At 44.5% G+C, this 25,021-nt stretch overlaps 1 protein-coding gene and 1 long non-coding RNA gene across 3 annotated transcripts in view; both read right to left on the bottom strand.

Annotated features, from left to right (window-relative positions):
* The window catches only part of LOC126981028 (uncharacterized), a 65,039-nt gene extending 45,338 nt beyond the window's left edge, over nt 1–19,701 (bottom strand). For both annotated transcript variants that reach the window (XR_007733710.1, XR_007733711.1), the window contains exon 1: nt 19,581–19,701. This is a non-coding gene — a long non-coding RNA (uncharacterized LOC126981028). The remainder of the gene's footprint in view (nt 1–19,580) is intronic.
* A 2,837-nt stretch (nt 19,702–22,538) lies between these two features.
* Nucleotides 22,539–25,021, bottom strand: part of LOC126980928 (uncharacterized) — a gene marked incomplete at its 5' end in the record, with an annotated part of 96,837 nt that continues 94,354 nt past the window's right edge. The window contains one exon of the mRNA XM_050831384.1: nt 22,539–24,170. Within this exon, the coding sequence (XP_050687341.1) occupies nt 24,088–24,170 (83 nt within the window). The remainder of the gene's footprint in view (nt 24,171–25,021) is intronic.

Here is a 25,021-nt window from a genome sequence, read left to right as displayed (position 1 = left end):
GGATGGGGTAGGAAGGGAGGTGGATGGAGTAGAATGAATGGTAAGGGTGGCGGCGGGCTCAGGCGTGGCAGAGGAGATCGTGTTGAAGGTGGAAGGGGAAGATGGAGTGGTGATGAGGATAGGGGAGGAGTCAAGGGTGTTGGAGGGAGAAGAGGGAGTTTGAGTGGATGAGGTAGCAAGGGAGGTGGATGGGATAGAAGGAATGGTAGGGGTGGCGGCGGGTTCCAGCGTTGCAGAGGAGTGGGGTGGTTGAGGCGAGGCAGAGGAGATCGTGTTGGAGGTGGAAGGGGAAGATGGAGTGGTGATGAGGATAGGGGAGGAGTCAAGGGTAGTGGAGGGAGAAGAGGGAGTGGGAGTGGATGAGGTAGCAAGGGAGGTGGATGGGGCGGAAGGAATAGTAAGGATGGAGGCGGGTTCAGGCGAGGCAGAGGAGGAGGAGGAGGTATGTAATTGGGTCAGAACGTCAGAATATGAGTTTGAGGTTGAGGTGGAGGAAGCTGGAGTAGGAAGGGCGGGGAATGACGTCACAACTTCCCATATCAGAACGTTTGAGCGTTTCAACTCATCGTTAATCGAGCTAAGTGCTTGGATACGCGAGTCCAAGACACAATATTTACATTTAGACTCGCTGAGTTGAAAGTGGATCGTGGCAAATTTCTGCGAACAATTACCGCAAGTGAAATATTTGGGCATGGTTACAATTCCTTTTTTCTTTTCTTTTTTCTGTAGCAAGAAACTTTAGTTATGATATATTTAGAAACCGCGTGGGTGGCTTGCTGAATACCAGGAAGGAGCTCAACTGAACACCTGGAAGGAGTTAGGTAGGGGTCGGGTCGAGTCCCGCGGGGGTGATTAGTTGGACGGTAGAGAGGCTTATTTAGTTAAAGGAACACAAAGGAGCACAAAGGAGGAGGAGGAGGAGGAAATAGTTAGAGGAGGAGGAAATGGTTAAAGGAGGAGGCGGAGGAGGAAATATGGGTTTGGGCGGAGGAGGAGGAGTAGGGAAGGTGATTAAAATAGAATTAGAAATACCTGTGTTGATTAGGATTATTTAAGGAGTGCCGGGTGGTTTCCTTCGTTAAGCCCTCGGTGGCTGTGGGATATGGGCGGGTGTGTGAACACCTGGGTCTTGGTGTGTGAACACCTGACTGTCTTGGTGAGGGAGTGCCGGTGAAAAGATTAGCCGACCTCACTAATCCCGGAAAATTTCAGACTTAACGGGCGGTACCGGGAGTAATTATACCCCTGGAAATAAATAGGGCGGGGTTCAGGAACGATTGGTAATGAACAAGAAAATACAGTGAGTTGTGATCTGACCGTTTACTATAGTAATAAAATAAATAAAATACTCGCTATAATAAGTGTGTAAATGTATCACTCGGGTTTATGTTTAAACAATGTGTGTGCTGTTGTTGAAATACTTTACTTTGTTACCCTGTGACAGGTACGGGAAGCAGTAGGATTATGACACTTAGCGTTCCACAGCGACGTTGATGTCTGCTTAGGCAGTGAAGCGACGATGAAGTTACCGATGAGCGATGTCCAACCTCTTCAAGTAATATCAACTACAGTTAAAGTCCTCGATGGCGTATAAAGATTGCACAACACACTTGGTGAACACTAATTCACGGAATCGCGGTTAACAGTAAATTGAGGAATCACGATGAGCACTGAATTACGGAATCACGGTTAACACTGAATCACGGTATCGGGAAGAGGAGTTCGAGGATTAGTTGTAGAAGGAGAAGAGGAGGAGGAAGAAGAGGAGGAGGAGTGTAATTATGAGTATTAGTGTTATTATTATTATTATTAGTAGTAGTAGTAGTAGGAGGAGGAGGAGGAGGCGTAGGATTTCTCTTTTTGGCTACTCTACTCTATTTAGGAGCAGTAAGTAGCGAGCTCTTTTTTTTATCATTATTGTTTTCTTTCTTTTACGCCCTTGCACTGTCTCCTCTGCTGTAAATAAAAAAAGAAGGATGCGAAGGAAGGGGAGGACAAACGCGAATAGGGGGGAGAGGAGGAGGATGTGGTAGGCGTCGTTATAGGTTACCGAATCGAGCGTTAGGATGGAAAACGGTAAAAAGCGGTAAGAGAATGAACAGAAAACAATAACAAAGACAGACTAAAACATTTTACCTGTGTGAATATGCATTGTATTTTACGCCTTTCTAGTCTCACACAGGACGCAAGTAACGAGAAAAAATGGTATCGGATGTTGTTTTTTATGTGTGTGTGTGCGTGCGTGTGTGTGTGTGTGGGAGCGTTTGTTGGTGTGCGTGCATGTGTGCGTGTGTTTACATCAAAGCGCCAGATCAAGGGTAAACTGAAAAAAAGGGCCCTACCACAACACGCTGTTTCTGCTAAAAGACGAGAGGAGATCCCAAAAAACAGTCATGAATTTAGGTTTGAAATGTGTCTTAACTTCCCCTCTTGAAAGCATTGAAGTCAGAGAAAGGAGGAAATACAGTCCAAGGAAAGACTCGTTTTGTTTACAAGAGAAAAGGATGAAAGAATGAAGAAAATGGTTTCACTCTTTCATTAATAAGTTGCATAGCATAGTGGTGAGCATAGTGATGAGTCGAAGGATTTTTCAGTTTACCAGTGAAATGGGTGAAGGAATGATGGTTAGGGTTAACTCTTTCATTACGAAGTGGGACAGCGCAGTGGTGAGGTAGAGTGGAGAGTTATGTAGTACCGCAGGACGAGTAGAGGCATGGAGTTGGCAGGTTCAGAAGAGGAAAACAGCGATAAAAGATAACGAGGAAAGCAACAATGAGGCGGAACTGAAGTAAGGTGAAATTGATGAGGCGACAAGCATTTTCTAATACGTCCAAGTGAGTTGTATGGGTAGAATTTCCAACCCCTGAACATATCAAATACATACTCTATAGTACAAGGGAGGACGACAGACAGACAGACCGAGACAGACAGACAGACAGACCGACACACACAAATATAAACACAAGGGAGGACGAGAGACAGACAGAGAGACAGACAGACACACAAATATAAACACAAACACAGTCACAACACCCACAACCACCCACCCACCTACACCCACACCCACGCAGTCCCTTCCCCCTAATCCCTCCCCACTCACACCAACACCCACACAAAACGTTCATTGAGTCCTGTCACCGTGTTTACCGTCACCGTTCGGACTTTGCGGTTTACTCCCTCACCGGCGGTTTTAAAGCCTCTCATACACACGAGCCGCCCTTCGCCCGGCCGGCTCTCGTGGTTCCGCTAAAAGTGCATTCAGCGTTCGGGATTTGGGGAGCTTTGCCTGTAGGGGTCACTTAACCATTACCGCCGCTACTAATCCTTCATGTTGCTACTGTTGGTTTTGGGGTTGCTGTTGTTATTGGTGGTGGTATATGGAGGCTTGGAAATAGACAATAATAAAACTACTACTACTACTACTACTACTACTACTGATATCTACTCTCTTTTCCTTCTCCTTCCCCTTCTTCTCCTTCCCTTCCTCCTTCTTCTACCTCTCCTCCTCCTCCTTTTATATCTCCTTTTCGTTTTCCCTTTTCGCTTCTCCTCTTTCCTTTTCTCCTTATTTTATTTCTCCCTTTTCTTTTCCTGTTTTTTTCCTTTTTTCCTCTTTTACTACGATTACTACATGTGTGACAAAAGTGGGAAAAATGTCAGCAAGGGAACGACGAATACATAAATGCCATGTAAGAGAATAATCCAGTGTGAATTTGTGATGATTTAAACACGTATATAAATAAAAGTGATCACGCAGGAAACTGGATAACCACGTGTGAATAGCCAAGTCGGGTAACGAGGCGGGAAAAAGGGTAGAGAGTAACAATAACCTGACCTCTCCTTTAGTCGCTGTTTTATTTGTTGATTCGTTTTTAGAGTTAAGTGAGAATGGAGGATCTGATTTACAAGGAAGAGAAAAACAAAAGCTAGATCTCTCAACATTGATTCGTTTTTAGAGTTAAGTGAGAATGGAGGATCTGATTTACAAGGAAGAGAAAAACAAAAGCTAGATCTCTCAATATTGATTCGTTTTTAGGGTTAAGTGAGAATGAACGGTCTCATTTACAAGGAAGAGAAAAACAAGAGCTAACTAAATCTCTCAACATTGATTCGTTATTAGAGTTAAGTGAGAATGGAGGATCTGATTTACCAGGAAGAGAAAAACAAAAGCTAACTAAATCTCTCAACATTGATTCGTTATTAGAGTTAAGTGAGAATGGAGGATCTCATTTACCAGGAAGAGAAAAACAAAAGCTAGAACTCTCAACATTGATTCGTTATTAGAGTTAAGTGAGAATGGAGGATCTGATTTACCAGGAAGAGAAAAACAAAAGCTAGATCTCTCAACATTGATTCGTTTTTAGAGTTAAGTGAGAATGGAGGATCTGATTTACAAGGAAGAGAAAAACAAAAGCTAGATCTCTCAATATTGATTCGTTTTTAGAGTTAAGTGAGAATGGAGGATCTGATTTACAAGGAAGAGAAAAACAAAAGCTAGATCTCTCAACATTGATTCGTTATTAGAGTTAAGTGAGAATGAACGGTCTCATTTACAAGGAAGAGAAAAACAAGAGCTAACTAAATCTCTCAACATTGATTCGTTTTTAGAGTGAAGTGAGAATGGAGGATCTCATTTACCAGGAAGAGGAAAACAAAAGCTAAATCTCTTCACACTGCCCCTACCCACCCCTACCCCTTACCTAGCCCCCTTCCTTACTTCCCTTCCCTGCCTACCTACTTACCCAGCACCCTCACTCATTTACCCTCCTTGCCTATCCACTCCCCTACCCACCCCTACCCCTTACCCAGCCCCCTTCCTTACTTCCCTTCCCTGCCTACCTATTTACCCACCACCCTCTCCCATCTACCCTCCTTATCTATCCACTACCCTACCCACCCGTACCCCTTACCCAGCCCCCTTCCTTACTTCCCTTCCCTGCCTACCTTCTACCCTATCTACCCCCCTACTTACCCACCACCCTCCCTCATCTACCCTCTTTACCTATCCACTACCCTAACCGCCCCTTGGTTTTGCTGAACACCCAGACTCGAGAAATAAAAATGTATGCCCTTCTATTTTCCATTTTTGCCGGACACGGGGACTCGAGAAATTAAACTCAACCCTTCCACTTCCCTTCCACTCTCCACTTCGCATCTCTCTCTCTCTCCTCAGGGTAAATCTGTGGCAATAAGTGCAAATGTGTTATTGTTCAAAGGGGGCTGTTAGGTGTGTGTGTGTAGGGTCAGGGTGATAGATAGATAGATAGATAGATAGACTGAGGGAGAGATAAATAGATGGAATGAAAAATAATGAAAAAGAGAAAAAGAGAAAGAAAATGGGAATGAAAACGAAAAAAATAGAAAAGAAAAAAAAGAAAAAGAAAAAAAGAAAAAGAAAAAAAGAACGAAAAAGAAAAAGGAAAAGAAGAAAATAAAAAAAGGAAGGAAAAAAGAACAAACAAGAAAAAGATAAAATGAGAGAGAGAGAGAGAGAGAGAGAGAGAGAGAGAGAGAGAGAGAGAGAGAGAGAGAGAGAGAGAGAGAGAGAGAGAGAGAGAGAGAGAGAGAGAGAGAGAGAGAGAGAGAGAGAGAGAGAGAGAGAGAGAGAGAGAGAGAGAGAGAGAGGTGCGCAATTCCTGTTTTTTTTCCTTCTCTCGCCCGAAATCAGTCTTCCCTTGTATGTGTTTTTGCGTTGATTCGAGCTTTTTTTTTTTTTTTTTACTCGTTCACTGCCTCTCTGTTTTTCCCCATTTTCCTCTTTTTCTTTCCTTTTCCTCTTGCCGTTTTCTTTTTCCTGGCTTGTTTACATTTTCTCTCATTCACTTTGTCCCCTTTTTGTTTTCCTTGTTTGTTTCTTGCTTCCTTGTATTAATTGTTTTCGCATTCAATTTGATAGTTTTCACAATTGTTCTTTTCCTCCTCCTCCTCCTCTTGGCCACCCTCTTTACGTTCTCCTTTTAACCTTTCTTCAATAATTGTCTTTCTTTTATTTCCCTTCCTTCGTATCCCGACTTTGCTTCTTTTTCTGTGTCTCGAACTCCCAATTGCCCCTTTATCTTCTCCTACAGCGAAATCAGTAGTAGTAGTAGTAGTAGTAGTAGTAATTGTAATAGTAGTAGCAGTAGTAATCATGGAGGTACTAAGGGTAATAGTAGTAGTAACAGTAGTAATAGTAGTAGTAGTCATGGAGGTAATAAGGGTAGTAGTAGCAGTAGTAGTAGTAGTAGTAGTAGTAGTAGTAGTAGTAGTAGTAGTAATAGTAGTAGTAAAAACATAAAAAAAGAACATATTATTCCTGCCTACACTCAAAATGCTACACTTCCCGACATTGAACTCCATCGGCCCCTTCCCCGCCCAATCACACAGCCTGTCAAGTTCGCCCTGCACTGCCCTAGCGTCCTGGTGATCTGATTCAATTAGTTTGGGGACCCTCGTAACATACACAAGCCTATTAACGTCAATATTGATTATCGTAGTATATGTATTAGTGTTAGTAGTAATGGTGGTGGTAGTAATTGCTTTTAATTGTTTTGTTTTTTCCTCCTCCACACTCGCCGCCGCCGCCTCCTCCTCCCCCTGCTCCTCTTCTTCCTTTTCCTCTTCCTCTTCCATCTCAGTCCTCCTCCCCCTCCTCCTCCTCCTCCTCCTCCTCGTAGCAGCAGGAGTAAACTGAACGTACACACTGAAGTACTTTTTTCTGCTCTACATGCATAAAGTAACTGTCAAGCATATCATAACACCTAGTAATGAGCCAATAGCCTTACTGTTGCCTGTCTTTCCAGGTTTTCATGTTTCTTCCTCCTCCTTCCCTCTCCTGATTTGCATACCGTTACCATAATCAATCAACACGGGCAGAGGAGGCTGATGGCAGGGCTGGTGTTCTCCCCGCCGCCAGGAGTAACACGCCTCGCTTTGGGATAATACAGCAGGTCGCCCAAGTAGCTCCCCCCCCCCCCCCTCCTCCTCCTCCAACCATGTTCTACGTATTGCCAGAGTCTATTTGTTCTGAACTGCTGATAAGGATGATGATGATGCTGATAATAACAATAATAATAATAATAATAATAATAATAATAATAATAATAATAATAATGATATTGATATTAATAACAACAATGATAACAATGATAATAGCACTAGCTGTCCCCCTCCTGTTAATGACAAAGTTTCAGTCAACGCCCCTAGTGCCAGGCAGTGATAGGGTGCCTGGAGGCGGGGCGATCACCCCAAAGTGCAAAAAAATGTGGGTAATGGACCAGACCGCTGTTAATTACTGAATAAGTGCGCAGGCAATACACGGACTTTGAGAAGAGAAGCTGATTTGTTAGTATTCACGGAGCAGCTGTCGAATATCAAATGTTGAAGGGCGGCGTGGAGGCTTGGCGAGGAACGAAAAGTGCTTACGAGCGGTCATGGATTTTACTGGAGAGGCGAGTCTGAGGGCAGCGAGGGAGAACACTGAGTAGGATCATTAACTGAAAAATGCATAGTGATAAACGAGTAAAATTACTTGGTGTAAATCACAACGTGGTATCGGTAACATTAAAACTGCATTAAATATAGAGACTTAAGTAATTTTAAGTGTATGACCCAACAGCTCTAGCGAAGGGGATGATGAGTTTTACTAATATATTCAGTCAGTTATGAAGGTAGGCTCTGATCATTCTGAGGTGATTATGATTATTTCAATGCTAAAGTTAAGAGATAAGTTGATGCAGAAACAGCGGTGGGGAATCCTGGCATGGAATCAAGAAACGGAAGAAAGCCGACCCAGGTAAACTTTACTGAAAATCATTCCCTGAAAATTGTGGAAAAAATCCTTTGACGACGATGTGACGAAAAGACAAGTTTGAGTCTCCCTTTTTAGGACGGATGAGTTTGCCTTCATCCTCACAAACAGGCGGAACAAAGAACACAAAGAAAAGATCACAGAAAGCTTAGAGTTCAAGATAAAATATAGAAGAAATGAATAACTTGGTAGGAAACCCATTTACAAACTTAATGAACCAGCATAATAGAAAATCTGAAAGTTCGCAGTCAGAATCCAAGACAGGTTGGCATCTATTAACATTTAAGAAAATCTTGACAATGAAAAAAATAAAACGAAAATTTGATGAAAATGAAAGATGAAGCAGAAAAAAAGCGTTTTAAAATGTCACCAGAAACTAAAGTACTAACACAAAAACGTAGAAGCAAGAATATATAACTAGACAGAGACAAAAGTCAAGTGACAGAATCTTTCGAAGATAAAATCTTTCGATAATTTAAAGCAGCAAAAAATGAAAACGAAGAAAGCGTTGAGATTAAGTTCCAATGTAAAGAACAGTTTACGTATAAACAAATATGGAACAACGACTAGAAGACTTCATAAACGCACCGTAAACTCCCAATACAAAAGAAAAAAAGTTAGACACGACGATGCCGCATCATCTAAGCTGTTTCCGGCATGCTTCGACAACTGAAAAAAATGAAGCTTGACCGGAGGAGTTAAGGAATTAAGATTGGAAACGAATGCCAAGTATTTTTCGATTTGGAGATATTTTTTTGGAGAGTTTAGTTGTAATAAAAAATCAGACATGTTAACAAGTCAAGAATAAAAGACTGCTCACTTGAATCTAAATAAAGACTTATAAGACTGGACTAGAGTGATTCGGATGTTTTCTTCTTATGGGAAAGTTGGAAAGTTTCGTTTAGTCGGCGCAACGTCTGTGGTCATATGCCGGAGAGAGACAGAAGGGGAAGGAATTATAGGAGAAGGTAACAGATCCCAGGAGACGGGACACAACCCCCGATTAATACCTGGTACCCATTCACTGCTGGGTGGACAGGGGCGTAAGGTTTCGGAAAAGCCGCCCAAATTTTTCCTCTCCTCCCGGGAATCGAACCCGGGCTTTCTCGATTGTGAGCGGAGTGTGCTAACCACTGCGCCACGAAGCCCCTTCTTCTTACGGGAAGGAATGTAATATTATTCAAAGGACGTCTACCGCTGCGCTCAAGGCGAAGGGTTCTCAATCAGCGCGTTCTGCCCGTCACGTCACCTGGCCCAGAGACACTGACTGACCTTGCGCGACAAGTCTCTAGGAAGGAGATTGAGAAATGCCCAAATAGGAATGGAGAGATACTACATATTCTTAATTTTTGACGCTTTTACGGAGCTGCGCTTAACGGGCTTTTGTTTTTCTGTTTGTTATTCTCTTTAGTTGTTTCAAGTGATGTAAAATTAATAATGAATGAAAAAAATGCAAATGGATAATTGAACAGACGAGAGTGAACGACATAATAAAGGCGATAGAAATGAATAGAATGATGAACAGAAATGAATAGCGAGGACAAGCGGTAAAGGAAAAAGTGACAAAATGGGAAACAACTGATATGAAAAGATCCAAGGGGCGGCCATTCACCAGGTGGCGTGATGAAATCAAAACGCGTATGGAACGTTACAACCAGGCTGGAATCTACACGCGCATGCCGATGTAATGGAATCGTTGTGGGAGATCTTTGTCCTGCAATGAAACTGTACTATCGGTTGCTGCTGCTGCTGCTGCTGCTGCTGCTGATGATGATGATGGTTGCGCTTATATATTATCAAACAATTTCGAGTTAAGTAATGTTTGCTTATTAATGTATGTATGTATATATGTATGTACTATGTATCTCTCTCTCTCTCTCTCTCTCTCTCTCTCTCTCTCTCTCTCTCTCTCTCTCTCTCTCTCTCTCACACACACACACACACACACACACACACACACACACACACACACACACACAGCACGCCCTGGTGTTACAGGATCAGCCTGATGCTGTTTCTTGTCTTTTATCTCCGTCGTAAAGCAAAAAAGAGTCAGCCTTTCCTCCCTGGCGCCACGATAAACAAAATCCTACAATAAAACCTCTAAAATACTGGACCCGTTTGAAATGAAAGAACAAGTACAGCAACAACAAAACGAAAAACGAAAAACACGGCTGCTTAATAGAAAGCTTTTACGCTGCCGAAACGTTTAGTCCAATGAGCCTGGCGGCCGCGTGTGGGAGGCGGCCGCTGTTGACACTGGCTCTTCGTCGGCCTGTTCGCGAGGGCTGTTTGGTGCGCCGCAGGGCCTGATTGGGGGAGGGGGTGGAGTGGGGACACGCCGCTAGGGTAGGGTGGGGTGGGGAAGTGTGTGTGTGTGTGTGTGTGCGTGTGTGTGTTGTAGGCTGTTGCTAACCGATCATGCGACCACTAATGAAATAGAGGCAGACGGACAGACAGACAGGCAAACAGAGAGAGAGAGAGAGAGAGAGAGAGAGAGAGAGAGAGCGAGAGAGAGAGAGAGAGAGAGAGAGAGAGAGAACGAGGGAGCGCGAGGGATAAAAAAAAAAAAAAACGTTCTCGGCTTCATAAACTTTGTAAAATCTTCCGAGACGTGAAAAGAAAATCCTCTGAAGTGGCGGCTCATTACCACACGAAGAGCGGCGGGGGGTGGAAGGGGGCCGGTGAAAAGGGTGCGAGGGGGGGGGGGGCCGCAAAGAGGGAAAGCAGGGGGAAAGGGAGGGCGGAGGTAGGGATTAAGGGAGTGGAACGGGAGAGGGCGAGGCGGTAAGGTTTTGGGATTGACTTCGGCAGGAGTGGAGGTGGTGAAGGTGACAGATGTGGTGATGATGGTGATGAAACGTGAGGTGATGGTGGTGATAGGAAGGTTTCTGGTCGTAGTAGCAGATAGTGTTATTGGTATTGAGTGCGGTGGTGCTGGTGACGAGTGTGGTGATAGTGACTGACAAGGTGATAGTGAGTACAGGGGTGATAATGACGGTAGTAGAGGGTAGCAATGATGGCGACGGGTCTGGGAGTGATATTGATGGTGACAGGTGTTGCAATAATGAGGGCAGTGATGACATTGATGGAGTGGAGAGTGGTGGTGATGACAGTGGCAAGGGTGATGGAGGTGATGATAGAGAAGGTGGTGATGTTGGCAGGGAGGGTAGCAGTTAGAGAGACAGATGAGGTGTTAGTGTGACAGAGGCGGGGTGGTGGTGACATGAGGTGGTGGTGGTGATGACAAAGAAGATGGTGGTGGTGACATGCTAGTGGTGATGGTTACAGGGACGGTGAGAATGACAAGAGTGGTGGTGGTTTTGGTGGTGGTTGTGGTGGTGGTCATGGTGGTGGTTGTGGGGGTGGAGATGAAAGAATTGAAGAAATGGAAGATTGTATGAGAGAAAGAATATAAGAATGAGAGTAAACAAATGAAGGAAGGAATGAGAAGAATGAAAAAAATAAATATACGAAAGAATGAAAGAATAAATGAAAAAATAAAAGAATAAACGTTTGAAAAAATGAATGAATAGATTAAAGAAAGAACGAACCAATAATTAAATGAGAATGAAAGAATAAATAATGAAAGTATGAAAGAGTAAAAACTAAAGAACTGAAGAATAAGAATAACTGAAAGAATAAAAGAATGAAACAGTGAAAATAAATGAACAAAAAGAATGAAAGTTATCGTAAATCCGGCACGTGACATCAAGCTTTTTTCCCTCTTCGTCCTAACGGTAACCTGATCGTCACATCACAGAATATTATTTTATACTCTCTCTCTCTCTCTCTCTCTCTCTCTCTCTCTCTCTCTCTCTCTCTCTCTCTCTCTCTCTCTCTCTCACCGCTCTTCTTCCTCTTCAAGGTCACGGGGTCAAGGTCACTGCAGCAAAATTAATCTATACGTGTCCTGTTCATGTCGGTCAATAATAAAACTTGATTACTTACAACATTTGCCGTCCCTGCTAATGCTACTTACACGTGTTTGTTTACTATTTTCACCGATTTTCATTTTTATTTATTCTTACCGTATCAAGAAAAGCGGAGTCATTAAGAAGAATTGTGTATTTCATGTGATTTTTTTATATTTTATCATTATTTTTTTTTCATTATATCACTACAACACTCCGATTACCACTACTACTACTACTACTACTACTACTACTACTACTATTTAACGTCATCAATTTACTTATTTTCACCCTCGATACTTCAAATCTGGACACAAGTTTAGTTTTCATTCCGTGTTTATCGTTCTGTGGAGACACGAACGGAGGAGAGAGAAAGGAAGAGGAGGAGGAGGAGGAGGAGGAGGAAGAGGAGGAGAAGTAGGAAGGTCGTGGAGTTTCGGTGGAGGTAATTACGCAGTGTTCATTGTTGTTCTCTAACTTTTTTTTTTCTTTCATTGCATTACTCTCATGGGCCATTCGCAAGTCTCTTTACAGTACTAAAACCCTGTAGTGTGCCTCCCGCAGTTTAGTTCTCTATTAATAAAGAAAAAGTTGTGGTGACCGATACAGTAGGCTACCGTGACCTTACTCTGAAGAACAATGATTGACAGGATGGGGGAAGGAGCAGTGTGTCAATCTCTCTCTCTCTCTCTCTGAAGGGTTAATGGCAAATGGCAGGAGAGGGAAAGGAAGGGAAGGGAAGGAAATTTAAGGGAAGGGGAAGGGAAAGGAAAGGGGTGTTGGAAAGGGAAGGGGAAGGGATTAGTATGGGAAAGGGACGGGAAAAGAAAGGGAAAGGGAAGGGGAAGGGAAAGGGCAGGGGGTTTGGGAAGGGAAGGGAAGGAAAGAGGTGTTGGAAAGGAAGGAAGGGATTGGTAAGGGAAGGGAAAGTATGGGGGTTTGGGAAGGGAAGGGAAAGTAAGAAGAGTTGAGAAGGAAAGGGAAGAGGTTTGGGAAGGGAAGATAAGGGGTTTGGGAAGGGAAGATAAGGGGTTTGGGAATCGAAGGGAAAGGGGTTTGAGTAGGGAAGGGAAAGGGATTTGGGAAGGGAAAGGAAAAGTAAGGGAAGGGAAAGTAAGAGGGTTTGTGAAGCGAGAGAGAGAGAGAGAGAGAGAGCGAGAGAGAGAGAGAGAGAGAGAGAGAGAGAGAGAGAGAGAGAGAGAGAGAGAGAGAGAGAGACTAATGAAAAAAAATGGGGCTTGGGAACGATATAAAATTATTCGGGGGATTCCTCTCACTCACTCTCTCTCTCTCTCTCTCTCTCTCTCTCTCTCTCTCTCTCTCTCTCTCTCTCTCTCTCCTGGGGTTCAGCTGTAGTAGTCTGGCGGCGCGGCACAATCCATCTCTCTGTTTTATGTAATTAAATGTCAGTATCTCATTTGTGGTCTTAAGTAATTACGACTCAAGAAAAAAAAAAAAAAAAACACCGGATGAGCGGAACTTTACAGCGGTTCCTTTGCGTCCCGTCCGGCATAATTATAAATGGTTTCAGATGCCCGGGGAAAAAACAAAGAAAAAAAAAAGGATAAAAAATACCAGGGTAAAAACACCACCAGGGAAAAAATACCAGGGAAAAAACACCACCATGGAAAAAAATACCAGGGGAAAAACACCAGGAGGGAAATAATACCTGGGAAAAAACACCAGGAGGGAAAAAATACCTGGGAAAAAACACCAGGAGGGAAAAAATACCTGGGAAAAAACACCAGGAGGGAAAAAATACCTGGGAAAAAACACCAGGAGGGAAAAAATACCTGGGAAAAAACACCACCATGGAAAAAATACCAGGGAAAAAACACCACCAAGGAAAAAATACCAGGGAAAAAACACCACCATGGAAAAAATACCAGGGAAAAAACACCACCAAGGAAAAAATACCAGGGAAAAAACACCACCAAGGAAAAAATACCTGGGAAAAAACACCATGGAAAAAAATACCAGGGGAAAAACACCAGGAGGGAAAAATACCTGGGAAAAAACACCATGGAAAAAATACCAGGGAAAAAACACCACCATGGAAAAAATACCAGGGGAAAAACACCAGGAGGGAAAAAATACCTGGGAAAAAACACCACCATGGAAAAAATACCAGGGAAAAAACACCACCAAGGAAAAAATACCTGGGAAAAAACACCACCATGGAAAAAATACCAGGGAAAAAACACCACCATGGAAAAAATACCAGGGAAAAAACACCACCATGGAAAAAATACCAGGGAAAAAACACCACCATGGAAAAAATACCAGGGAAAAAACACCATGGAAAAGATACCTGGGAAAAAACACCACCATGGAAAAAATACCAGGGAAAAAACACCACCATGGAAAAAATACCATGGAAAAAACACCATGGAAAAAATACCAGGGAAAAAACACCACCATGGAAAAAATACCAGGGAAAAAACACCATGGAAAAAATACCAGGGAAAAAACACTACCATGGAAAAAATACCAGGGAAAAACACCATGGAAAAGATACCTGGGAAAAAACACCACCATGGAAAAAATACCAGGGAAAAAACACCACCATGGAAAAAATACCATGGAAAAAACACCATGGAAAAAATACCAGGGAAAAAACACCACCATGGAAATAAATATCAGGAAAAATCATCACCAGGGAAAAAATGCCAGGGAGGTGTGTGTATGTGTGTGTGTGTGTGTGTGTGTGTGTGTGTGTGTGTGTGTGTGTGTGTGTGAAGCAAAACATCATTACAGTTCACTAATTTCACAAGCTTACAACAACAAGCTTACAGTGGGCGCCTTTTTTCAACACTAACCGTGCTGCACAGAACTTAACTTATTCACATTATCCTCCGAAAGTAAAGCAGAACTACGTAAAATGCTATATAATCACATAATTACATCATCTTATTACCACGAAAGCGAAAACGAAGTATCTTGTGTAATGGTGGTGTTAAGGCTTTGCACTCTGCTCGTGGCCAATAATGTAGATGGAATGGCTTAGTGAGAACAAGTGAACGATAAATTAACGTATCTGGCCCCAAATCCTCGTTACAGGCAGTTATAATCATACAAGTGAGAAGCGGATCCTGACACAACCATCGGGATAGGTAATAAAGATGATGTTAAACTTTTACACTGTGTTCGTGGCCGTTAGAAGTAGATGAAATGAGAGAGAGGGAACACGTGAAGAACGAGTTGACCTGCCCATCCCAAACCCCTCGTCACAGGTATTATCATCTGACAGGTGCTATTGAGTCTTCACAAAACTATCTGAGAGCCACATGAAAGTCTTATATCTCGATTCCTCTTTGTATTTCCTTTACGATGAAAATTTAATGTGAGGCCTATTTTACCCCTCCGCTAGTTTTATGCCACGGGTTTACTGCATTGTGGTTTGGGACGAGGGAGAACTGGCGGTGTTGTGGTGGTGCTGGTATGTGGTGATGACGTGGTGATGATGGTGGTGGAGGTGAAGTAATGGTGATGAATTTTAGTGGTGATGTATTGTTTGGGTATTGATGTTGAGTATCCTAAAGGGTGGTGATGGTGGTGGTGAAGTAGTGATGATGTATTGCAGAGATGTTGGTGTTGATTGTCCTGAAGGGTGGTGATGATAGTGATAGTGGTGGATAGTGGTGATACATTACTTGGGTATAGGTGATGACTGTCCTGAAGGGTGGTGATGATGGTGGTGGTGGAGTAATGGTGATGAGCTATGGTGATGTATTGTTTGGGTGTTAGTAGTGACTCTGAAGGGTGGTGATGATGTGATGTGGTGATAAATTATAGTGGTGATATATCGCTTGGGTGTTGGTGATGACTGTCCTGAAGTGTGGTGATGAATTTGTTGGTAGTGGTGACTTCAGAATGATGTGGTGATATACTGAAGTGATGAATGAATGTTGCTGGTGTTTTACGAGGGTGGTGATGGTGAACGTGTGGCAATGGTGATATGGATGGAACGGTGGTGATGATGGTGGTACTGGAGTTTGTAATGGTAATGGAGGTTAATTCTAAGGCAGTGGGAAATACGATAGTGTTAGTGATGGTGAGTAATAGTGGTGGTGGTGGTGGTGGTGATGGTGTTGCAAGCGTGAGAGAAATTATGGTGAAGATGTGGATAGTGAAAGAGATGATGTTGGTAGTGGTGTTGATATGTCTGTTGGTTCATGATAGTAGTAGTAGTAGTAGTAGTAGTAGTAGTGGTGATGGTGGTGGTGCTAAGGTAATCCGGCCGAAGTGGTGATGGATGGGGTTGATGAATTATTTGGTGGTGTTGATGGCGGCCAGGTAAAGGTGATGACGGTGAAAGTGTGGTGGCATGTGTGTGTATTATTATTTAAGTAGTGTGAGTGTGTGTGTGTGTGTGTGTGTGTGTGAGAGAGAGAGAGAGAGAGAGAGAGAGAGAGAGAGAGAGAGAGAGAGAGAGAGAGAGAGAGAATGCTGTTACTTTCTTGAAGCTTGAAAAGTACTGAAATGCATTTAATTTCAATCGGGTGGAAGTGGAGGAGGAAGGAGGAGGTAGGAGGAGGAGGAGGGGGAAGAGGAGGGGGAAGAGGAGGAGGAACCCATCACAGAGGGCGAGAACCTATCAAGCGAACAGAAAAGTTTACCCTGCCAATTCTCTCTCTCTCTCTCTCTCTCTCTCTCTCTCTCTCTCTCTCTCTCTCTCTCTCTCTCTCTCCCTTTTATCTATTTGTTTGTCTTTTTTACATAATCCAATAGTCCAACACACACACACACACACACACACACACACAAATACCTAAAAGCATGTGTGTGTGTGTGTGTGTGTGTGTGTGTGTGTGTGTGTGTGTGTGTGTGTGTGTGCAAGAGCAGTAAAAAAGGTAATCTCTCTCTCTCTCTCCCCGCCATCACAGCACAGCTCAACGCAACACAACACAACGCAACACTCACTGGCGACTTATATGAACGGGACGAATTCTGTGAAAGTCGCATCAACAAAAACAGTTTACAAAATAGCGTTGGCTGCTGTGAGTGTGTGTGTGTGTGTGTGTGTGTGTGTGTGTGTGTGTGTGTGTGTGTGTGTCCTCACTTAACGACATCCTACTCCCCCACCCAGCTAGCTCACCCTAACACCCATACCTCCTCACTCACCCCCACAGTATCACACGTTTATATATTCATCCTGGGGCCCATGTGACGGAGATGAACACTGAGGCCACGCGCAGCTTTAACAAATGCCCTCAACTTTACCTTCTTATCTTCTGTATTCTCGATAACATGCTTTCAACTTTACCTTCTTATCTTCTGTATTCTCGATAACATGCCCTCAACTTTACCTTCATCTCTTCTGTATTCTCGATAACATGCTTTCATCTATACCTTCATCTCTTCTGTATTCTCGATAACATGCTTTCAACTTTACCTTCATCTCTTCTGTATTCTCGATAACATGCTTTCATCTATACCTTCATCTCTTCTGTATTCTCGATAACATGCTTTCATCTATACCTTCATCTCTTCTGTATTCTCGATAACATGCTTTCATCTATACCTTCATATCTTCTGTATTCTCGATAACATGCTTTCAACTTTACCTTCATATCTTCTGCATTCTCGATAACATGCTTTCAACTTTACCTTTATCTCTTTTGTATTCTCGACACCTCTTTGTAAGTCTCATCAATCTCTTCCACCCATGAACTTCTTGTACACAGCCTAATGTTAAGTTCTACATGCAAATGATGAGTGATTTAGATAACTACCGTGACTTGTACTCATCTACTCTAAGTATGACCCAACAAAGCTCACTTTAAACTCTTTCTTTAGCCCCCCCACCCCCCAAACTCACTTCAAAGCACTCTTCCTTACCAAGTTATATCGGTCTTATGCTTTCAATGGAGCACCTTCAAAACATCTGGTTCAATATGCCTGGACTTGCCGTGGATAAATTGAAACCATAAGACCGACATAACTTGGTAAGGAAGAGTGAGGCGTGACGGGAGATGGGGGGAGAAAGGGGAATGGGAGGTGGGGGGATGGGATGGGGGGGGGATTTTTGTGACGCGTATACCAGTTAATATACGCATCACCAAAATTCCCCCCACCTCCCATCACGCCCCACTCCACCCACCTCCCATCACCACCCCACTCCCCCCTCCTCGCATCACCTCCCTCCCCCAACGCTCCCTTCGCGTGGGCACCCTCCCTTCCCCCCTCCCCCCTCACACACTGTCTCTCTCCCAGACCAATTATACGTATGTTTATCATTCTCAATATTCTTTCATGCAGTTAGATAGCAAAATGGAAGCGTGTGACAGAATTAAGAGTATTCAAGACCACGTTTGTCAAATATAACACTAGACTACAAGAATGAGCAGCATCAGGAGAAGACACTCGGCAGTACTTCCATAACAACAATAACAAGGGAGCCAGTACTCTCTCTCTCTCTCTCTCTCTCACACACACACACACACACACACACACACACATCAATGCATTATATATTACAGCAGCATGAGGATCGAAGGTAAACAAGATAACAAATAAATAGGTAGAAAAAATAACAGGTACACAGGTAACAAGTAAACAAGTAACAAGGTAACAATAACAGGAATACAGTAATGAAAAAAACAAAATAATTAAATCACCCCCCCCCAAAAAAAACTAGTTAACAAATACGGAATGTAGGCAACCCACATGCAGGCTCATCTCGCGCGGTTCACGGCGTAGATAGACGAAAAGAATGCACATGGAAAAAAAAAACCTTCGCTTCAAAATAGTTCGGTAATAATTTCAGCAGCTTACACAACGCAACCAATGGATTATGAACGAACTAAAGCAAAATGTACTGCTTGTTGAAATTCTTTGTTGCTACGCGTGTGTTGTGGGCACGGCAGCGGGGAGATATTTGATTTTTACTTAGATGATCTGTATAGCCTAATCAGTATTTTCGAGCATTTAAAAAGTTACCGTGTCTTTCTGGAACTAAGCAAAACGTACTGCTTGTTGAAATTCTCTGTTGCTACGCGTGTGTTGTGGGCACGGCAGCGGGGAAACATTTGATTTTTACTTAGATGATCTGTATAGCCTAATAAGTATTTTCGAGCATTTAAAAAGTTACCGTGTCTTTCTGGAACTAAAGCAAAACGTACTGCTTGTTGAAATTCTTTGTTGCTACGCGTGTGTTGTGGGCACGGCAGCGGGGATACATTTGATTTTTACTTAGTTGATGTGTATAGCCTAATCAGTATTTTCGAACATTTAAAAAGTTACCGTGTCTTTTCTGACTGTGGTTTTCGCTCATTCCATCGTATAGTTATAGTTAGCATGTGTGACGATCAATGCACAGGAAACTAGAGCACTTCTTGACACTAAAATAACAAAATAACCACCAGAAATAGGAATGGTAAGGAAAGCTGCAGGGAGGCTTGCTCGGGGGGGAGGGGGGGGGGGGGGAAAGCGGCGAGTGAGTGAAGCAACGCACCCCCTAGCGTATACTCCCCATTAGTTAGTTAGAAGAACGAAAGCCATGCATACTCTTCGTCATCCTGTTCTCCGTTTCACATACAACCCAAAGATAATAATTGACTAACCTGTGATACATCATGGCAGCTGATGACGATTTAAGAGAGCATGTTAAGTGTTAAGTATTTAGTTACTTTTTACTACGCAATGGTCAGCTTCGTATGCAGTGAAGTGACGGTGATTGTGGCAAAGAGATACCTGCTAAACTGTAATGTTATGGTTTTCTTTATATTTTATCTTTTCTGACATAACAACAAACAACTTATAATCACGAGGTATTGCAACACTCGAATACCCCTGAGCAGTGCCTCCACTACGATGCAATCAAACTAAGGCACTTAAAAGATATATTTAAACGGAAAAACACACAAACACATTACCCTTTTCAGCGACAGTATCCACATCACCCTCACAGCGGTCCCGGCGGCCATTCAGACGCCCCGGTGTAGAGAAATACGCACTCACTTCAAACTATCTACCGCGACTGAGCTTGAGAGACCCACACACAATGGTTTATTTCCCTCTGACCGTTCGAAACACCGAGTCACGAACCGATAAACTCTTCCATAATCCTCCCTCCATACTGTCTCCGGGCACGCTCCTCTCAAGCCTGGCCCCACGTCGTAACTCCGCTGATTACGGGGTGTTTGGCCAAAACGAATGACAGTCGCTGTAACTTCGGCATCAAAGGGCAGCGAAGGATTCATTGAAGTTCCGATTTCACGGGGACGGAGCCATGAGTGCTGCGTTGCCAGTTTGACACGTCTGCCTCGGCTCGGTTTGACATCTTCCTGCTGCTGCTCTTAGAACACTTTACACACACTTACAGGTCTGGTTTTTGGAATACTTACACTCATACTTACCTGTCTCTTCCGTGGAGGTAGGCTGACCGTCACTCCTTCATGGCATATCACGTGACACCCGCGAACAAGCAGAACACGTTGATTGGTTAACAGTTGCCAACACTCCTGATCATTTCCCAGTTCAAGCATCAATATCGATTTTTCTTCTAACATCCACTCACCATTTTATCATTTATTATTTCCATTGCGCAGTTTTCATGTTGTAGAATTAGTAAGTATAGGGAAATGCGTTTTTATACATATTTAAACGTCATATTTCCCTGTAGCATCCTTGTGGTATCTGGAAGCCTCTCCTGAGTGACGCTGTGCCCTGAATTCTGCAACGCTTCTTAGACTCCTTCCTTTGTCCTTGAGGGTGTATGCCTTCATTATTGCTTTTGGTCATGACATTATCTCAGTCTATCTATATGGATGGGTATGTATAGGTTAGTGTGTGTATTCTGATTTGTGTATAGTCTAATTATATCAGCAGTTAACGACCGTCCCCTCCCCGCCGCGCTTCCCGCATAGCCTACTCTCACACCTCTGCCACATTATCGCACTCAGAGCATTGTATTTACCGGTTTCTGATGCCTAACTATTGCCAAGAAACATCAAGAATTCACTATTTTAATGATAACTATAAATGAATCTTGTTATTGGGGCCCAGGAGACAGTTTTAGGGCTGGAAGTCGGTATATATGAGGCTGAGGACGACAATCTGGCAACGTTGTACTCTGGTGCGCATGAAGGGTGCACCGGAGGGCCGTATTTTAAAACATTTCGGCGCTCAAGTTCACCTATTTGACAAGGCTTTTCTAGGAGTTTGGGGCAATTCCAGGAGTAGTTTTATGACCCTGGTGGTAGTTTGACCCTTCTTCTGTACCATGAACCTAAAGAAACACTCATTAGAATCCGATTGATGCCCTCTTTGACCTTTATAAATAGTTGATTTGAGGAGCGACACACAACACCACACACCTCATTCTGCACCCCCTCACGCGCTGGCCTCCCCCACACCTCACCAACCCACCCATTCGTCCTACACTTCCACACACCTTCGTCTCCACCACATCCACATGAGTCTATGCCCGGCTACCCCCTCACACCCGTACTCGCTCTCATCCATACATTACCATACCACACTTACACCTCGTCCTCCACTCCCGCACCATCGCCTCTATCACGCACTCACTCATCCATGCCTTGCTACAGTTTTCATCCTGCACTCTCTCCTCTCTATGCATCATGACCCCTCTCTTACACACTTTACATTCTACCATACATGTCTACCTCCTTCTATACCATTTCTATACCCCATCATTCTGTGCCTTACGCCTCCCATCCCTATTCATGCCCTATCACCTTCCTCTTAGTCCTTACAAGCCCCAAAAGTTGGAAAGTTTCGTTTAGTCGGCGCAACATCTGTGGTCATATGCCGGTACAAGCCCCAACCATACTCTGCAACTCACACCCACCACCTACACATCTTCACACACCTACACAAGTCCTGCTCCTTCCCTGTCAGCCCCCTTGTCGTCCTCCAATTAACTGTATACCTTCTCAAAACACCTACCCTCTTCATAACCTCTCAACAGCGTCCACCATACCTGTTCACCTCCTACAAAACCACCACACCACATAGCTTCACTGCTGTCTGGGCCCCTCCACCACTTCTGAACACCCACCAGACCACCACACGCCGCCACTTCTTTCCCCTATACAAACCTACCACCTAACGACACACACACACACACACACACACACACCACGTTCTTATCCCCCCCATTCTCCCTTCATCACCACTTTACTCCATCGAATCCTCACCACCACCTAGTTGTTATCCCACATACCATCCTCACCACTTCCATTCATCACTAACCTACTCCCCTCCCGTCCCCTGCCGTGTCCTCATCTCTCGACGCTGTGGTGGTGTGGCAGGGCCCTTCACCACCACCACCACCAGAGCCACAAACCAGCTTCATCCGCTCCACCAGCCACTCTGGAGGGTTAGGGCTCCTCTATACACTTGTTCTTATGAGTCCAACACTTGCTGACGAGGCCCACAAAGCAGCGCCACTAAGCCCCGGTGTGAGGGTGTTTCAAGGGAGTGTGGCGTACAGGGAAGGAGGGTCGGAGGGAGACGGAGATGAGGGGGTTGCTAAAGGCGTTCTCATATGCGTAACTTGAGCCATGAGCGTCAGTGCGTGCGTGCGTATACAGTAATTGTGCAGTGTGACTTTATGGTCGATAAAGTGTGTTTAACTATGTCTATATTTATTTTTTTCTTTGTTTTTCTGTCTGTCTGTCTGTATGTATCTAGTTTTTATCTATCTATTCATGTGTCTATCTACGTATCTTTCCATCTATCTACCTGCCTGCCTGTATCTTTATCAAACAATCAATATCTATTCAAACACTTATATTCTGCCTCTAATAAATACATGAGCCTCGAAATATTAACTAAGAGCTACAGGTAAGAAATGACACATCAGAGATATATATTATATTTATACATAAAAATCTGAACATTAAAATTGTATATACATATCGATGTAGAACATATAGACTGTGTCCGAGTATGCGTTTGCGAACATATTAATTATGCTGTAATCACGATGATGATAATGATAATAATAATCATAATAATAATGCTTACAGGCTAAAAGGTTACAAGAACATCTCAATGCAAGGTAGTATCACTGGCTTGACTCTTAGCAACGTTGTAAACTAGAGGTAACATTTCCCAGTTAACATAGAAGGCTTAAAAATTATTATACGTCTGCCTCTCCAAGACGCAGGTCGATGTAGCCCCGGCACAACGATGCTGACTAGACGGGGAGACTCAGCACTCAGCACTCGGCACAGGAGTCGCTGAGCCTCACTGTGAAGACTCCTGCCCGCCACCCTCCGGTCCTTCCCCCCCCCCAACCTGCACATCTGCCTCCTCCTCACATCTGGCACTCCCTTTCTTTCCCCCCACACCAGTCACCTTCACTTTCCCACCTGCACACCTAACCCAGCACATACCTGGCACCCCATCCCCCACCTGCATACCTGTCACCCCTCTCCTCCCACCGGCACACCTGTCACCCCATCTTCCCGTTCTCTCTCCTAATCTGCACACCTGTCCTCTCACACACTCGTCACTCCCTCCCCTGTCCCCTCTCCTCACCCAACACACACCTGTCAGGCCCCATCCTACTCGCTCCCACTCCTTCCCACCCTCATACATGCCTTCCCAACACACACCCGTCACCCCCGATTTTTACCCCCGCTCCCCCCCCACGCTAACCCTCACGCCCGTCTCCCCACACTCCTGAACGGGACACCTAAAAGGAAGTGGAAAGCTGCTGCTACCATGTAGATCTAAAGCGTTGGTCCTACGAACACATATATACTCACCTGTAGCATATATTATAACGCAGTATAATATACTAGTAAGGTATACACATGACGTAGGAAGTAGTAGATAACTATATGCACAAAATGAATTCACTGAACTGCGTCCCTGCGGCACGCCGCGCACCGCCTGGGAATGGCTCGCGTCACAGTCTGTCGTGCCATGGCCGGGCCGTATGAGCACCAGCAGCCCAGGCCCCGGCGGGTCCGTAATACTCCCGCACACACGCCTGGCGCGGAGGTCACGTGGTTCAGCACATTCAAACACAGAATCTGGAAGTATTTGGTGCGACTCACCCTTACGCCGGACACGTAGTACATGAATACTTATGAAAGAGTACCGATGGCCCTCAGTGGTGCGACGTGGTACTGGTCTCGCTTCCCGCAGCCAAGGCTCAGGTGCGTTACTGAGGAGGCGAGGCCACGCGTGCGTCCAGGGACACCCCGGAGCCTCGCCCTCCAGCAGGCGGCGCCGCCTCGTCTGTTCCACAAGGGTTTGTTTGGCTTTTCTTCACACTGACGACTTACGACATAATTTTGAGCCTCGTGAGGAAATATTCAGTGTTGATCATCCCAAACATGCGTGCTGCTCGCCTCTCCCGGACAGCGGTTGTGGGTTAGGGTGGTGCGGGGCGCCGAGGAGTCAGCTGAGGGCGGCCTGCAGCAGTGTGGCCGCGATGAGGCTCAGCAGCACCAGCATGCTAGGGACGCGGGCACTGTCGGCTCCTGTTGAGGGGGAGGACCACGCATGAGTGAGCGCCTTGGATGAACACACGAGGGTCACAGGCATAACGTGGGCCAGGTAGGGGCAAGCAGAAAGGGGAATGTGAGAGCGAGGGAATAGTGGGACGGGAGGCAAGGCGACGAGGAAGCATTGACGGGGGGAGTAGGGACGTTAACAAAGGCACGGGATAAACGTGGGGAGAGAAATGGGTGCTTGTGGGCGTGATTGCTGGTTGACGGTGAGACATAAGACTAACATAGATTTACTGCCGTGGGAAAGGCGACATAAACCTTGAGACTAGGTGCAGAGGCTTTGGGAAATACAGGGTAGGGGAGACGCATTCAGGCGGGAGAATACACTCTGACGGGAAGACGCTGGGATGACTACACAGGCGGAGAGGCGAAGGGACGGGAAGACCTAAGGGCGAGGAGAGGCGGAGCGGAGAGGAGAAAGAGCGTAGGGGCGGGAGAAGTGTGAGTTAGTAGACTTAAGGGCAAATAGGCGAAGAATGTCGAAGAAGCTTACACGTGAATGCGGGAAGATGTTAAGGGAGAAAAGGCTTTAGGCTATGAGAGAGGAAGACCAAGAAAAGCTTAGGGAAAGGAAAGATCTTATAAGTCGGTATTATAAGTCACTTTGGCTTTTCACATCAACTATTTCTAAAGGTCAACGAGGGAATCAATCGGGTTCTAATGAGTGGTTCTTCAGGTTCACGGTACAGAAGAAGGGTCACACTACCACCGGGGTCATAAAACTACTTTTGGAAATGCCCCAAACTCCTAGGAAAGCCTTGTGTGTTGTGTCAAACTCTGCAGAGAGGAAGAAGGAAGGGCAGCGAAGGGATGGGGTAGGG

Source organism: Eriocheir sinensis, chromosome 46 (genome assembly GCF_024679095.1).
Source record: "Eriocheir sinensis breed Jianghai 21 chromosome 46, ASM2467909v1, whole genome shotgun sequence".
Classification (NCBI taxonomy): domain Eukaryota; kingdom Metazoa; phylum Arthropoda; class Malacostraca; order Decapoda; family Varunidae; genus Eriocheir; species Eriocheir sinensis.
The sequence above is the reverse complement of the archived record's forward strand: the minus strand, read 5'-3'. Positions and strand labels throughout refer to the sequence as shown.